The 17,413-nt window shown below is 43.3% G+C and overlaps 1 protein-coding gene across 1 annotated transcript in view; it reads right to left on the bottom strand.

Annotated features, from left to right (window-relative positions):
* COL4A1 (collagen type IV alpha 1 chain) overlaps positions 1–17,413 on the bottom strand; it is a 200,916-nt gene that overhangs the window by 87,584 nt on the left and 95,919 nt on the right. Inside the window, exons 19-23 of the mRNA XM_061607562.1 lie at positions 16,224–16,317; positions 15,646–15,681; positions 14,549–14,713; positions 12,486–12,581; positions 1,131–1,214 (exon numbers count right to left, since the gene is read on the bottom strand). Coding sequence (XP_061463546.1) covers positions 1,131–1,214; positions 12,486–12,581; positions 14,549–14,713; positions 15,646–15,681; positions 16,224–16,317 — 475 coding nt within the window. The remainder of the gene's footprint in view (positions 1–1,130; positions 1,215–12,485; positions 12,582–14,548; positions 14,714–15,645; positions 15,682–16,223; positions 16,318–17,413) is intronic.

The following is a 17,413-nucleotide window of genomic DNA, read 5'->3' as shown; positions in this document are numbered from 1 at the left end:
ATGGAGAATGCAAGTAAAGACGGAAATTCCTGTCTTGTCACAGTATTGATGTGGGTGAAGGATAAGCTTTGCTGGGTGTTTCCCACTTTTTAAGAAAAGTTCACATGAGTGCATCAGAACTGCAGTGGGGAATGCTAAGCCTTACAAAACTGTGAGTACAAAAATAAAAGGTCACAAAATGGTGCGGATATTGTAGAGATATGATACTTGTGTAAGCTATCTTCCAAACGGCCATTACCACAATGGCTACACTTGCTAGGCAGTTTCTGTTCATGGGAGAGTAAGGAAGATATTCACAATTTTTCAGGAAACACCCTTCCCATCAGAAGGAGGCAGAGAGGAATTGTACTTTGTTGCACTTGTGATGGCTTTGCTGGGGAGGTGTTCCTAGACTAGATTTGAAAGCAGGGCCGGTTCTAAAGGGCGGCCAGGTGGGGCACTGACCTGAGGGCCCCTGGAGCTACAGGATAACAGGGGGGCTCTCAGTGGCCCCACCGCTCCCCTTCTGCAATCCGCAGCCACCCCAAGCCCCCTACTTAACTGTCTCCTGCCATTTAGTATTGCCCTTAATGAAGATGGCAGCTGCGGTTTCCCTAAAGTACTGAAGCCCCTGCCGTCATCTTAGTTGATGGCAGAGATGTGCGTGCATAGCACGCATGCGTGCCATCAATAAAGATGGCGGCGGAGGCTTCATCCCTTTAGGGAAACAGCCACTGCCATCTTGGTTAATGGCAATAGTAAAAGACAGGAGACAGGTAGGTGGGGGGGTGCGCATGCGAACACGCACACATGCCGGGGCCCAGGGCAAACTGATGCCCAAGGGCCCCGGCATGCCTGGAGCCGGCCCTGTTTGAAAGAGTAGGAATTTCCTCCAAGAACAGAGAAAGAGGAGAGGAGAAAATACCTCATGTGGGCCTAACTACCTCTCCCACGTGGTCCTATCATCCAAAAGGATGAAGCAATACTTTCAGTGGTTGTTGTATTATAGTAAATACCAAAATCTTTGATGCTTTCCGCCTACAAAATTTTGTACATGAAGCAATTTGATTAACAGAATATGAGGAAAGCAATGCAAATCTTGGAGGAGTTTTTCCTTTGGAGCCTAGTTAAATACTTATGTGGTACTTTACCTTGGTCCCCTGGAGGCCCTTGGGGCCCTGGTGATCCAGGAAGGCCACATACTTCACAAGAAAAACAGCCTTCACCTCTTTCACCTGCATGGAAATTAGATATTTATTATGAGAATTCTGTTTAAGACCCTTTACAAACAATAATGTAATTCTCACAGAAAATAATCCAGTTTTTTTCAAGAAACATGAACATTTTACATCAAATTTCACTGTAGGTATTTTAATTAAAGGTTCTAAGTAGCATCAGCAGATCTACATGGAAGCTACATACAACATCTAATAATTTTATGTGGCTTGGACTTAAAGTGATAACCATGTGAACATTTTGACTTATATGGTGGTCTTCAGTGGATCCATAAGGTTTGGGTACGTGTGTGTTAAAAAAGAAACTCAAAAGGTCAGAGATCTATAGGGCACAAAAGAGAGTAGATATGCCTAGAAATGCTCACTCAAGGCCCTCACACATTTGGTATTGACTTAAGGCACTCAACAGCATCTGGCCCATGTGTGGAGGCTGTTTGATAGTGAAAACCTGTGTGTTGGGGGGTGTTGTGAGGATGTGAGAGAGAGAGTGGGGAGGTGCAGGGTATGCAAGTGGTTTTCTTTGTATATGATTGAGAATGTAGGTGCATTCTGGAGTGGGCATAAATAGGGGTGGCATCATTGTATGAGTGCTTGGGAGCAATGACTGTGCTTGGGAGCAAGTAGGTTTTTTCAGCATTCCATCACTATAAATATTGAATATTCTGAATATTCTTTTCATTATACAATCCAGATAATTTGTTCTGTCAATACTATTATACATGGAATATCTACTTAGTGAGAGGTATAATTTGACCAACTTTCAGAACATTTTGAAGAAGAATTATAGGAGTTTAAAGTTTACCCAACCCCCCCCACTATAGTTCAAAGTTGCAGTTTGTGTTAAAACTATAGTGCCACTCTTGCTCATCCATAATATTGGCTACAACAGCCTTTCCCAACCAGTGTGCCTCCAGATGATGTTGGACCACAATTCCCATCTTTCCTGGCCATTGGCAATGCTGGCTGAGGGTGATGGGAGTTGTGGTCCAACAACATCTGGAGGCAGACTGGTTGGGAAAGGCTGTGCTACAACAAACCCAGACTTACCCTACCCTATGTCCTATAATAGAGAATCATCTGAGCCCCCTGAGCTATTACCTTCCCAAATCAGGCCATCATATCAACTTCACAGCTAAGTTTCCTTTCAATATACAACCATTTTTTGCCAGAGGTCTTCTGTCTGAAATTACTAGAACATTAAGACTGCTGGATTCCAAGCCATTTCCTCTGCTAAAAGGGCAGAGAAGGACATTGATTTCTGTTTCAAACCTAGTGCCTTTTGCTATGCGTCTTCTGAATACTTGCTAGAGCAAGTACAGAACCATAATTGTTATTTTCATTTTCCTGACTGCAGTTCTTCGTATTTCCTAATAAACTCTGTAAACTTATGTGTTCTAATTTGGGGGTATACCAACTAGTCTGATCTCATCCATGATACAGTAATGGTTGTCTCCATCTCGGGCAAATTAGTGATAAAGTTGCCTGGTTTTCATGTCATGCTAAGCCAAACCATTACTTAGCATAAATATGTGAGCTTGTGAGCTCTGGGAGAGGAAATCACAACCTCAATCATTCATTCTGTTGCTGAGCTGCGCTGAGCTAAGCCACTGCTTGGCTTAGTATGTTGTCTGAACCCAGGCTTGTGGTTTAGCTTGCCTGAGACTAACCACGAGCTGTAACCAAGGCTTGTCCTACGCTTTACAACTCATGGTATGTTTGGGAGAGTTAAACCAAGAGTTTCAGTTAGTATGCTTGCTTGTTTTATTTAATTATTTCTAGATATATATCCTGCCTTTAATAAACTCTTTCAAGGCAGTTTGCAATGGCATTGTTGTAACAATAAAAAGTTATAATTATAAAACAGCAATAAATGTAATAAAAACAACACAATTAAATTTTTTTTTTAAAACTAGCTTTTTAGGATTTTTCAACCCTTGGGCAATAATTGTGGTCAAGTGTACCCTGACAGTTCTGAAAAAAAGATTAAACAAGTCCATACTCCGTATATCCCTCAACTAAGATGAGGCGTTCAAGAGGCCTTCAAGAGGCAGCTGGACAGCCATCTGTCGGGGATGCTTTGATTTGGATTCCTGCATTGAGCAGGGGGTTGGACTCAACGGCCTTGTAGGCCCCTTCCAACTCTACTATTCTATAATTCTATGATTCTAGGTGTGAATAGCCATGTGATGTTTCCATTCTAGGACTGTGCAAGGCACTCCTAATTCAGTTCAGGCTTCTATTCGGTGAACCTGATCTGCCCCCAATTTGGGCTGGAGTGCTCAGGGCCTGACTTGGACCCTCAACTGAACTGGGGACCTTGCACAGTCCTAGGGTTTAGTGGTGAGATGAGGGGGGAAGAAGGAACTTATGTAGGCAGAGATTCTTGCCTGCACTGCCTCCTTCTTACCCTGCCCGCTGCTTGCTGCCTGACTATATGTTTGATTAGTTACTTGAAAACACAGCCAGCCTCACCACTATCATTCTGAGAGCCCTGTATGGAATCTGTGGGATATATTTACTGAGACTCTCCCTCAATGCTTTGTGCCATAGGAGAGTGTTACAACTGATGAATAATTATTGCCACGCAGAAGAAGATGCCCAATAATGCCCAATTGCTCTGTTGCGATTCCAAAACATCACATGCTTGTGATGCTGACATATTAAGAGGAAGAAGAAGGTGCCCTGCAGCACAAAACCTAAGCCAGACAGTGATTAGGAAACTTACAGCAAGTGTGGGGAATCCTAGGCCCTCCAGATGTTGCTGAACTATTTATTATGTATTTATTACATTTAAATCCCATTTATATCCCATCTTTCCTTCAAGGAGCTCAAGATGGCATACAGACATAGTTCTCACCATCCCAATTATATTCTCACAACACCCCTGTGAGGTAGGTTATGCTGAGAGACAACGACTGGCCCAAGGTCACCCAGTGAGATTCATGGCGATATCTGGAGGGCCAAAGGTTCCCTATACCTGACTTACAGGGTTCTGGGTGAAATATGTTGAATCGGTGTCTTGCATTGGTAATGGACTGGGTAAGAGCCAATAAACTGAAGCTTAATCCAGACTAGACTGAGGCACTGTTAGTGGGTGGTTCTCTAGACTGCATGGATGGGTTGTGGCCTGCTCTGGAAGGGGTTACAGTGGGGGTATTCCTGGATCCATTACGGTCACTTGAGGCTATGTGGTCTTGGTGGCACTGAGTGCCTTCCACCAGCTTCAACTGGTAGCCCAGCTGCACCCATATCTGGACAGGGGCAACCTAACTTCTATTGTCTATGCTCTGTTAACCTCTACTGCAATGCATTATATGTGGAGCTGCCCTTGAAGACAGTTCAGAAGCTACAGCTAATGCAGAACATGGCGGCCAGATTGCTAACCAGAGTAGGTCAGTCCACGCATATAACACCAATTGTGGCACATCTACATTGGCTACCGGTGAATTTCCAGGCTCAATTCAAAGTGCTGGTTTTGACCTATAAAGCCAGATGCAGCTCAGGACCTCAATATCTCAAAGACTGCTGCGTTCATAATCTGAGCCTTTCTTCATGTGCCCCCTCCACAGGAGGCTTGGAGAATGGCAACACAAGAACAGGCCTTTTCAGTAATGGCCCCTCAGCTGTGGAATACTCTCCCTAGGGAGGCATGCCTGGTGCCTTCTCTCTATATCTTTAGGCACCAGGCAAAGACCTTCCTTTTCATTGGGGCCTTTGGTTTGCTGTCTTAGTCTTTTTTATTTGGGTTTTATTTTGTATGTTTTTAAATTCATTTTATATTTGTATGTTTTTAAAATGTGGTGTAAGTCGCCTAGAGACCACTAGGTATGAGGTGACAAATAAATAAATAAATAAAGCAAGCAAGCAAGCAACTGGTAGCATTTTCACCAGTGTGCTACTAGGCAGGATTAGCTAAGAAAAACTCTGAACATTGAACAAAGAAATCAGGAAGTTCAAAAAGATCTCTCCAAAATGTGTGAATCACAATTAAAATGGATAATTTTCGTCAGAGTTTTAGGCCCAGTTTTGGCATAAAAACTGCCTTGTTCCAGTGAGAAACACGGGGAATTTAAAAATGTTGATTCTCCTTGATCTCTCAGCACCTTTTGATACCACTGAAAATGGTAGCCCAGAGCATCTGTCCAAGCTGGAGGGGGGGGGAAAGAGTTGGATGCCATTGCTTTCTGATAGTTTCAGTCCTATCTGGACAGCTGTTTGCAGTGGATGATACTTGGGGGGTGTTATTTGGCCTTAAGGAGACTCTAACATGCTCAGGGAGACCTTGAGATGAGATATGAAATTGAGGAAGCATCCAAACTAGGAAATGTGGTAGTAATGGGTGACTTCAACTACCCGGACATAGACTGGCTGCATATGTGTTCCAGTCATGACAAAGAAGCAAAGTTTCTAGATATTCTAAATGACTACGCCCTAGACCAGTTGGTCATGCAACCGACCAGAGGGACGGCAACCCTGGACTTAATCCTCAGTGGGGACCGGGACCTGGTGCGAGATGTAAGTGTTGTTGAACCGATTGGGAGCAGTGACCACAGTGCTATTAAATTAAACATACATGTAACTGGCCAATTGCCAAGAAAATCCAACACGGTCACATTTGACTTCAAAAGAGGAAACTTCACAAAAATGAGGGGATTGGTAAAAAGAAAGCTGAAAAACAAAGTCCAGAGGGTCACATCACTCGAAAATGCTTGGAAGTTGTTTAAAAACACTATATTAGAAGCTCAACTGGAGTGCATACCGCAGATCAGAAAAGGTACCGCCAGGGCCAAGAAGATGCCAGCATGGTTAACGAGCAAAGTCAAGGAAGCTCTTAGAGGCAAAAAGTCTTCCTTCAAAAAATGGAAGTCTTGTCCAAATGAAGAAAATAAAAAAGAACACAAACTCTGGCAAAAGAAATGCAAGAAGACAATAAGGGATGCTAAAAAAGAATTTGAGGAGCACATTGCTAAGAACATAAAAACCAACAACAAAAAATTCTATAAATACATTCAAAGCAGGAGACCATCTAGGGAGACAATTGGACCCTTGGATGATAAGGGAGTCAAAGGTGTACTAAAGAACGATAAGGAGATTGCAGAGAAGCTAAATGAATTCTTTGCATCTGTCTTCACAGTGGAAGATATAGGGCAGATCCCTGAACCTGAACTAACATTTGCAGGAAGGGATTCTGAGGAACTGAGACAAATAGTGGTAACGAGAGAGGAAGTTCTAAGCTTAATGGACAATATAAAAACTGACAAATCACCGGGCCCGGATGGCATCCACCCGAGAGTTCTCAAAGAACTCAAATGTGAAATTGCTGATCTGCTAACTAAAATATGTAACTCGTCCCTTGGGTCCTCCTCCGTGCCTGAGGACTGGAAAGTGGCAAATGTAACGCCAATCTTCAAAAAGGGATCCAGAGGGGATCCTGGAAATTACAGGCCAGTTAGCTTAACTTCTGTCCCTGGAAAACTGGTAGAAAGTATTATTAAAGCTAGATTAACTAAGCACATAGAAGAACAAGCCTTGCTGAAGCAGAGCCAGCATGGCTTCTGCAAGGGAAAGTCCTGTCTCAGTAACCTATTAGAATTCTTTGAGAGTGTCAACAAGCATATAGATAGAGGTGATCCAGTGGACATAGTGTACTTAGACTTTCAAAAAGCGTTTGACAAGGTACCTCACCAAAGGCTTCTGAGGAAGCTTAGCAGTCATGGAATAAGAGGAGAGGTCCTCTTGTGGATAAGAAATTGGTTAAGAAGCAGAAAGCAGAGAGTAGGAATAAACGGACAGTTCTCCCAATGGAGGGCTGTAGAAAGTGGAGTCCCTCAAGGATCGGTATTGGGACCTGTACTTTTCAACTTGTTCATTAATGGCCTAGAATTAGGAGTGAGCAGTGAAGTGGCCAAGTTTGCTGACAACACTAAATTGTTCAGGGTTGTTAAAACAAAAAGGGATTGCGAAGAGCTCCAAAAAGACCTCTCCAAACTGAGTGAATGGGCAGAAAAATGGCAAATGCAATTCAATATAAACAAGTGTAAAATTATGCATATTGGAGCAAAAAATCTTAATTTCACATATACGCTCATGGGGTCTGAACTGGCGGTGACCGACCAGGAGAGAGACCTCGGGGTTGTAGTGGATAGCACGATGAAAATGTCGACCCAGTGTGCGGCAGCTGTGAAAAAGGCAAATTCCATGCTAGCGATAATTAGGAAAGGTATTGAAAATAAAACAGCCGATATAATGCCGTTGTATAAATCTATGGTGCGGCCGCATTTGGAATACTGTGTACAGTTCTGGTCGCCTCATCTCAAAAAGGATATTATAGAGTTGGAAAAGGTTCAGAAGAGGGCAACCAGAATGATCAAGGGGATGGAGCGACTCCCTTACGAGGAAAGGTTGCAGCATTTGGGGCTTTTTAGTTTAGAGAAAAGGCGGGTCAGAGGAGACATGATAGAAGTGTATAAAATTATGCATGGCATTGAGAAAGTGGATAGAGAAAAGTTCTTCTCCCTCTCTCATAGTACTAGAACTCGTGGACATTCAAAGAAGCTGAATGTTGGAAGATTCAGGACAGACAAAAGGAAGTACTTCTTTACTCAGCGCATAGTTAAACTATGGAATTTGCTCCCACAAGATGCAGTAATGGCCACCAGCTTGGACGGCTTTAAAAGAAGATTAGACAAATTCATGGAGGACAGGGCTATCAATGGCTACTAGCCATGATGGCTGTGCTCTGCCACCCTAGTCAGAAGCAGCATGCTTCTGAAAACCAGTTGCCGGAAGCCTCAGGAGGGGAGAGTGTTCTTGCACTCGGGTCCTGCTTGCCGGCTTCCCCCAGGCACCTGGTTGGCCACTGTGAGAACAGGATGCTGGACTAGATGGGCCACTGGCCTGATCCAGCAGGCTCTTCTTATGTTCTTAATGTGGGGTTCTGCAGGGGTTGAGCTCCCTACCACTGCCACCTGCTGTTTATCATCTACATGATACTGCTGAATGGAAAAGTTACTTTTTTAAACTACAACTCCCATCAGCCCAATCCAGTGGCAATGCTGTGGGTTGATGGGAGTTGTAGTTCAAAAAAAGTAACTTTTTCAAGCTCTGTGTATTTCATCAATATGCTGATGACATTTCTCCTTTACATCTCAAGCAGATATGCAGAACCAATGTCAGGCTGCAGTAATTGACTGGATGAGAGTCGATAAAATGAAGCTTAATCAGATCAGACTGAGGCACTGTTAATGGGTGCTCCTCTAGTCCAGATGGATAACTGTCTTGCTTTTGTTATTTCAGCTGATTGCAGGTGTTGCCACCACTCACCATATGCCCAGAGGCAGAGCTGCCCAGGCACCAGGAAGCGGGGCAGTTGCCCCCGGCCCCGTGCTTTGGGGGGCCCTGTGCTTGGCGGCCGCAAGAGCGAGCCACGGGGGGAGAGAGCCACCTCCGCGAAGATCAAAGTCGTCGCCGCAGCAGACTTCCTTCTGCTGCAGGGAAGAAACGGCTCGCTGCAGCGTGCTCCTGGTGGCCGCAGTAGCGAGCCGTGAGGAGAGATAGCCATGTGAAGAACAAAGCCTCAGTTGGTGGGCAAAGTAATGGCTCAGAAAAGGAGGAAGTCGCCGTCACTGTCCCCCCGGGGCAAAATGAATGGGGGGAAAAACCAAGGAGCAGAGGTGGCACAAACAGCCCCGCAATCCCCAAAAATAAAGCGGGACAAAAAATAACAGGAACAAGGGGGGCGGAATTTAACAACTGCCCTGACCAGCCCAAAACTATATCAAAAGAAAATTCGAAGGGAAAAAAGGAGGGGAAAACAACTGGAAGCAAAACCAAACGAGCCCCCCAGTGACAACACACGCTCTCACAGCAACCGAAGTTAAACAGTAAACTGTAAGGAAAACGGAAAATGCAAGGTGAAGGAAGAAGGGGGGGAACTGGAGACAAAACCAAACGAACCCCCCCCATCGACACACTCACACACACAACTTTCACAAGTTAAACACTGAAACCTTCACAGTATGCGCTGAGATAACAGCCTTGGATGAAGGCAAGAATGAATAAGAAATGAATATGGAACAGGTTGGCTAGAGGACTATTCCCTGAAGTGAAGGTAATCATATTTGTATTTAATAGGTTGTTAGCCTCATATGTAAATATTATAATTACATATATTCGTAAATAAAATCTCTCTCTCTCTCTCTCTCTCTCTCTCTCTCTCTCTCAATATATATATAGAGAGAGAAAGAATGCGGGGGGGCCCAACTATGCTTTTGCCCCAGGCCTCGCACATGCTAAGGGCGGGCCTGCCCAGAGGCACATATTACCAAACTCTTCCAAGCTACACAGGAAGTGGATTGCACTGTGAAAGACCAACCCACATTGTGTTTGCATTTTTACCAATTTGTAGGGCAGTACAATATCTCAGAGAGGAGGTCAGTTCTCCTGCTCCCCTGGTGCATTCACTATAGCTGCCAAATTTCCCTGTGTCCAGGGGCAGGGTTGGGGTCCCGGGGATTCATCAGAACTGGATTCAGAAGAACCGGAGAGAGGGGAGGGGGTCACATCGCCAGAGTGGAGCGAAGACGAAGCAGAGGAAATTCCAGAGATAGAGTTACCTAGCAACGGGGACCTTGAAGGCTTTACAGCTTCAGAGTCTTCCCTTGAAGTTCCCACGCCTCCTCTGCTCCGAAGTTCAGAACAGGCGGGGGAAGAGGGAGGGCTGCCCAAGACAGAAAAGCCGCAAGACAGTTTTAAAACTGCCCCCCCTTTCCCCCATACCGGAGTCGGAGACTTCAGAAGAGGAGGGGCCCGTACTTCCCCCGTCGCCGCGTACTCGAAGACAGTTGAAAAGACAAGAGAGGAGGGGGGGAAGGAGGGCGGTGACTGAGGGGCCATTAAGGAGGAGTGAAAGGCTTCGCGCCTGTTTGCCCCCTTCTTAAGAGACAGGCGGGAAAGCAGTTCCTTGCTCTGTCAACTCTCTTTCTAAGTCGCAGGACCTGTAACTCTGTGTTGCTTCATGAGAAGGCGCAGTCTCTGTTTGGATATTACCTTAATAAAAACTGAATTGCTTTCAACCACGAGTCTGATTCCTGAGTCCCATCCTGGGCCTGACACCCTGCTTTTTAAAGTTTGGTAGAAATATCTGTGGGCTATAGGTACATTCTTAAACCGCAAGGTTTTTTCTTATTAGTGAATTTCTCTGCTTTTTAATCTGAGAGGTCAGAAATGGGATCCTGTGCAAGTTTGCTGAGAATGGATTGATCATTAGCATGTTTATTGAGTTCAGTGGGATTTACTTCCCTGCAATCATGTTTAGGATAGGTGAAACTGACCATGAGGGAGCAGCAAGAGGAGGGGGAGGAGGGGCAAAGGAAGTGGGAGGGAAGGGGATAGGAGGGAAGAGGAGGGAGGGCAGGTTTGATGATTTGCATGCTTATTGAGTTCAGTGGGATTTACTCCTGTGCAATCATGCTTAGGATAGGTGAAACTGACCTGGGGAAGGGGCAGGGAGGAGGGGAGGAAGGAAGGGCAGGGGTAGGGAGGAAGGTGGAGTGAAGAGGGTGGAGGAAGAGGAGGGGTAGGGAGGAAGGGGGAGGAGAGAGGGGGAGGAGGAGAGGGGAAGGTAGGTGGGCACTGGGCAGAGAGGAAGCTCCTTTCCTTTCCAAAAGGAAAACATTGTGAACAGTATCATTCTTTTTCAGGGTTTCCTCCACATTTTTATTCTACAGCAGGCACATGTAGCCTCCCACCCAAATTTAAACCAAAGCTGTCCCTGGCCACATCCACACCAGACTGTTATTTGGCTTTAAGCAATTATGGCTTCTCCCAAAGAATCCTGGGCAGTGTGAAGGGTGAGTGAAGGGTGCTGAGAGTTGCTAGGAGGCGCTCTATTCTCCTCACAGAGCTTCAATCAGAGAGGCTGACTATTAAACTACTCTGGCCACTGGACCTCTGTCAGATTCAGCTTGAACTTCTTGCCCATCCCTAATGTATATTAATAAGACTGAATCCTTTAAACGGGATAGATTTTAGTCCATACCGTTAATCATCATTATCATGCAGGGGGAAATCCAGGATGGGTAAGGAAGGGGGGTTTAAAAGAGGGGAGGGGCAATTTTAAAAATTTAAGTGTCATGCCGCCCTCAGAGGACTATGCAGTTAATTAGCTGCATGCCTCTGTAAATCCCCGCGTTTGACATTCAGTAAAATCACAAATTACTGTTGGAGAAAACAAGGAGCACAAACACCCCTTTCGATAACCCCCATAAATTATACAGCACTAATACAACTCACCTTTGCACTGTCTTCCCTCACAATGACAGACAGATCACACATTGCAGGACAGCAAGCCACCAGAGTCCGGCCCACGCCACCCCCCATGGAGCTCTCTTCTTCTTTGAAGTTGCAGGGTTGTCTTTTGCGTGTGTGCTGGGTAGGGTTGAGTCATTAGGTTGCCACCATACACCAATTAGTACCTTCCATGTCTCGCTAATATGGGGGTGCTATGTAATTCCATGACGGGATGGGGGAGAAATTTGATTCAGTTCCCATTCAAAGCCAAATCTATAAAATTTGCACTTTCTAAATCAATAGGAGCACTGAAACACAGCCACCCTTTGAAACTCACACCCATCTGAATTGTGTGATGCAGTTCTCTAACCAACCAATGTTTTAAAATGTGCATGTATTAGGGGAAAGCATGCATGAAAACTAAATATATTAGTGAAAACAACACCTGAAAATGTGTTATATGAGGAGAAATTGCTTGCAAATATGTGTACATTAGTCAAAACTGCATACAAATATTTGTTTATTAAAATTCGCACTAATATGCTGAAGAACTTTCATGAGGATTTTTAAAAAAGAAATCTCAAAATGCTGCAGAAATGTGGAGAACTGAATTTAAGATTGGAAAGATGAGAAAACTAAGAGAACAAAAAATGACATGATTGAAGGATGACTGTGATGTTGGCAGTGAAGGTTGGAATGGACATTGGGGGAATGTCTGTTGGTATTTCAATGTTATCTCTTGCGTAAAGTGGTGTCACTTTGCTGTCCCTTGAGCTGCTTGACGTGCCCAGGATCACTAGTAGTTAGTTTTATGCTAGTATAAGCAGCCACTTGGAATAACAGGATCATATCCAGCACTGTTTAGAACAACTTATGGTTCTTTTATCTGAAACTCACTTTTTAGAATGAAAGACTCTCTCAGTTATAACGTCTGAGGAAACCAAAATTAAAAACTTAAAAAACCAAAATCAGTATTGGTACCTTTTTCTCCTCTTTCTCCCGAGAAGCCATGTTGGCCAGGAGCGCCTGGAAGGCCTGGATCACCCGGTTGCCCAGGCTGACAGTCTAGAATTCCATCTGCAATTTGAATTAAAAAATGTTTCTCTATGGCAAATCCCATTTCTAAGAAATCTATGTCAGTGCAAATATACAAATGAGAAATTATATCTGTCTAAAGCTTGAGGGAACCCAGCATTTCTCACCTCTGTGTTATGACCCAGGGATCCTGCAGTTCACAATGGAGGATACCAATGAGGACAAGGTTCAGGCTGCTTCCTTAGGGGGAGAATTATCAATATCCTATTTGGGATGTCCTAGCAGAAGTCACAGCTGTAGCCATCATCCTCTGACTCAGAATACGTCCCCTGCAGTACCACTGAACTGCAGAATTAGGCAATGGCCTTTAACTAGCCCGCCTTCACCTCCAAGTTGGTTCTACACAGTCATTCCTCCAAACATCTCCTGAAGGCATCAGTCATCTCCTCCAGGTCGCCCCCTTTCAGTTGTCCCTAGCTCCCTGCAGAGACAACATATTCTGTAGCTGCCTCAGGAGAATGTTTCCACTAGTAGGGGCTCCTTGGAGCTGTCTAAGGTCTTGTTCCTGTCTGCTCTCTGTTTGGACTCTATTTGCCCTCTTCTCCTTTGAGCCTCAACTTCCTAGGGAACCGGATGCTCTGCATCGGAGGAAGAAGGCTCTCGATTAAAAGTGAACTAAAGGTTTATTTTTTAATGGTTCATTGAGGCAGGCAAGATAGGCCTGAATACCACTTTTCTCCTGGCTAGTGCATTTTCCAGGTAACTGGCAAGAGTTGGTGACAACCTGTGATCCCTGAATTATGAGAAACAGTGCATTAGATAGGAGGAGAATCTGAAGGACATATGTCTATGGCATATAAATACTAAATTCTGAAACATGTTCATCTGCATTTGGTGGGAATGCTCATTTTGCATGATAATTCTGGGGGCAAATGTTCTCCAAAATCTCTGACATTTTGACAACTAACACTAGCCCCCATCTTGCCTTAGCGCTTCTCTCTTTAATACCGGAGGCACAGGAACAGATCACACAAAAAATTGTTAATATTTGTATTAGCAGTTGTACACATGGGAATTGCTTGCCACTAGAAAGGAGCTAGGGACTTCACACAACAAAGGCAGTTCTCTAAGATATAGGGCATAGTAATGGTGGAGATGTTGACACAGCACCATAGAGTCCTCAAAGGAGTGGCCCAGCAAGATCATTTTATATGAAAATGATACCCATGTACGTAAATAAAGATTTGTAGTCACTGAGTCCTCCAGCATCAAATGAACTGCTGTGGAGAGACACACTGTCATGAATGGCTATACCCTCAAGAACCAATGGTGTAAACCATATGGACACTTTAATTGTCATTGGACTGCCTTCGCATTACTGTGTATGATGGACAATTATGGGGTAAAATGCATTCTACTTTTAATGTTAAATATGGTTATATGCAGAAATTGCAATATATATGAAGAAACTCATCACAAGATCTGGACACCCCATAGATACAAGGAAAAAAGTTTTCATAAATATTCTTAAGAATGATCTTCTACAATTTAGTCTCAATTTTCTCCTCATGGTAACTGGCTTACAGTAGTCCAGTCCCTGACTTCCAGAATCCTTTGTAAATGTCTCCATTCCTAGTCCTACTCTCCATTTGACTTGAGCCCTGCCAAAGCCCAGCTCCCCCGGCCAACTTGCTTCATAAGTAGAGCTTAGGGGGAGCAATCAGTACAAATCCCAGAAGACTGAGAAGATATTCTTCAGATTACAGTCACAAATCACCTAACTAATGGTGAACCACTTAAACAAGCGAAAGTCATTGTCTTGAATCAGGCAAACAGAAATTTCTTCTATGATGAAGCGCTTCATTTGAAAACAAACATATACAACCAATTCTAAAATATAGACATTTCTTTTTACAATTATTCTGACCACAGCCTTGACATTTCTTCTTATCTTTGCTCTTTTTGCACTTTAAAAAGATTATATAATTTTGGGCTGCATATTGACTTGCCTGTTATGCCAGGTGAGCCTGGAAGCCCTGGTAAACCACGAGGTCCTGGAGGTCCGTCTCTTCCTTTTGGTCCAGGCAAAGCAAGTCCAGGGGCCCCCCGGTCACCCTTTTCTCCTCTCTCGCCCGGAAAACCAGGTGCTCCTGTTATCCCTGGACTGGGTTGCCCTTGATTATAATAATGCAGTGAAGCAGGCATTAATGGACCAACAGAAAATTGACAAATAAGTTATTTAATAATAAAATAATTTGAACAACATAATAGTCAAATATGAGATACCATACTGAATCTGATCCTAACCCTACCACATGAGTTCAAGCAATAGCAAGATGCTTATTTATCGGAACTACATGTTATTCCTAATTCCTAGAAACACCCAGCGGCATGGTCCCTACTTAAAGCCCAAACATGCAAGGCGTGCTTAGTGAGCCATTTGTGTGGAGTGATTCACCATAGGGATCCTACAATAATCATACTTGCAATCTGCCAAAGAGGACATTTTACAAAAATGTTATAAACTGATCATTGACGTTTTCCCCTACACACTACCTAAAGTTACTTTCTGCCTTTGCTAATATAAGGGCTGCCTAGTTTCTCTTCATTCCTATTTTCTACCTATCTAGGAACTTGTGTGTTTTGCCAAAGGATTTCAGCAAACCTTGGTAACAGTCATTTCATGTGTTTTCAGAGATGAGGAATTAGCCATTGTTATGCTTCTTGTTCCCAGCAGGCCTTGGTGCAACCTGTACAGCATCTAAAGAACCTCATTTGACTATCTCCTACCTCCTTCCCCACTTTATCTTAAGACTGTGACCAGATGCAGACTTAAGGTTTCAACATCAGCAAAAAAAGATTTTTCTTCCCCCTCCGCACTTTGCTTACCATCTGGTCTGATAAAGACATCTGGAGAACTCGAAAGCTTGCACGCTATTTTGTGATATTTTGGTTGGCCTTATATTAGTATTGCTCAAATGGATTTTGGAATATTTCTTGTGGGCCAGCACTCTTATCTTTCTGTGCAAAAAGTTTAAGAATTTGGGCAGAAATGCAAGTCTCATCCTAAAACCAACCAACCAACCAAATAAACAAGCATTCTCACCTGGACGACCTGGAGGACCTTGTAGACCTGGAAAACCTACAAAAACAAATGTAGTGAATTCTCAGACAGTAAAGATTTGAATTGACTTGGTCTGTGTACTGCTAATCTGGGCCTCAATAAGCCATTCCAAAGGTAGGGCTGAATATTCTTAAAATGTGAGGTTATAATTATCATATGGTTGCAAACATATAAACAGTGGAAAAAGCCAAATATTAGTAAATAATATATGTGGGTCTAATCATGAAAATATTGGTAATGTTATTGTATTCATTATTTATTAATAATTGGTGATAGCGAAGTCATACTCAGAACAGGCCTATTAAAATCGAACTTACTCTGAGCATGGCTAAAGGTTCAATATTGCCTGATATCATTAATTATAATGCATAATAAGCACTTTATCTAATTATGCCCTTTATTTTCTTGACCTATTTAATTAATGTGCTGTTTTTTTAATGGAAATTGACAATCTTTTACAATCTCACCAGGATGTCAATTAAATCATGGCATTAACTCAATTGAGTTAGTTTCTTAACCAAGTTAATAAAATTAAGTAAACAACAATTAGCAATATTTACCTTTTTGTCCTGGTTCGCCTTTTGCTCCTGGAAATCCTGCAGGACCTGGATCTCCCTTTTCACCAAATACTTCTTCAACCCCTGTCCCTATTACCTGCATAACATGGCAAATAACACAATTAAAACCCCAAACCATTGAGCCCTTAAAGAGGTAGAAATTATAGGATTCAATCCTGTACATAGGCAGCCTCCTAAAATCCTACTCGAAACATAATCATCAAGTTTAGGCTTGCAAGAGCTTGTTTTCAGCATAATCTCAAACAACATTATATATGTATCTAAATTACAATGGCTAGAGATAGTCCTCATCAGAGTGAGAGGGGATGAAGAATTGTGACTTCAAGGTAAACTGAGATGCCATACAACAGATGCGGGGAACCTTTATCCCTTCAGTTGCTGAACTACAACTCCCATCAGCCTCAGCCAGAATGGAAGGCCAGGGATGATGGGAGTTTTTGTTCAGCAACATCTGAACCAGAGGTTCCCCACACCTGCCATACAAAGACGTTACCATCTAGTTGCTTTAAGTAAGTGAGTGAAGTCAGGATGATGAAAAATATATGGGAGTATATAGACAAAGCATTTATTTATTTAATATCTTTCTATACTGCCTTTCAAGAGTAACATTCTTCCCATGGTAGTTAACATTAAATTCAACATTAAATTACAATATGTAACATTTAAAACCATTTCAATAAAACAATCTCATGTTATTCAAACTAGCAATCCAACACCATAGCACAGTCAGCAAGCCCAGGCCACAAACCAGAACTCCTCCTATAAACCAGGCCATGCAATCAGATTCTGTAACATAGAGTGGGGTAATAGTGATTTAGCACTAAGAGCTGGGAAGCCCCTTGTTATAATTCCACCTGAGCCATGGTGGCTTTAGGCAAGCCACAATCATTTCAGTTTCCGAATCCACATCTGTAAAATGTGAACAAGACTCCTTTAACTTTCCTTTGTGGATCTAAGGTAGTATGGTCCAGAACAGTCTACCTTATTTGAGAAGTATTAAGTCACCATCTTTAATCCAGTGTTTACGGAGTAACTGCTGTTAAATCAGGGCTGGGTGACCTGTGCGCTTCCAGATGTTGTTGGACAACAATTCCCATCATCCCTGACCATTGGCCATACTGGCTGGGGCTGATGGGAATTTGAGTCCAATAAAAATGTGGAGGGCCAAAGAT

Source organism: Rhineura floridana, chromosome 2, assembly GCF_030035675.1.
Source record: "Rhineura floridana isolate rRhiFlo1 chromosome 2, rRhiFlo1.hap2, whole genome shotgun sequence".
Taxonomy (NCBI): domain Eukaryota; kingdom Metazoa; phylum Chordata; class Lepidosauria; order Squamata; family Rhineuridae; genus Rhineura; species Rhineura floridana.
This window is presented reverse-complemented; position numbering and strand designations above follow the sequence as displayed.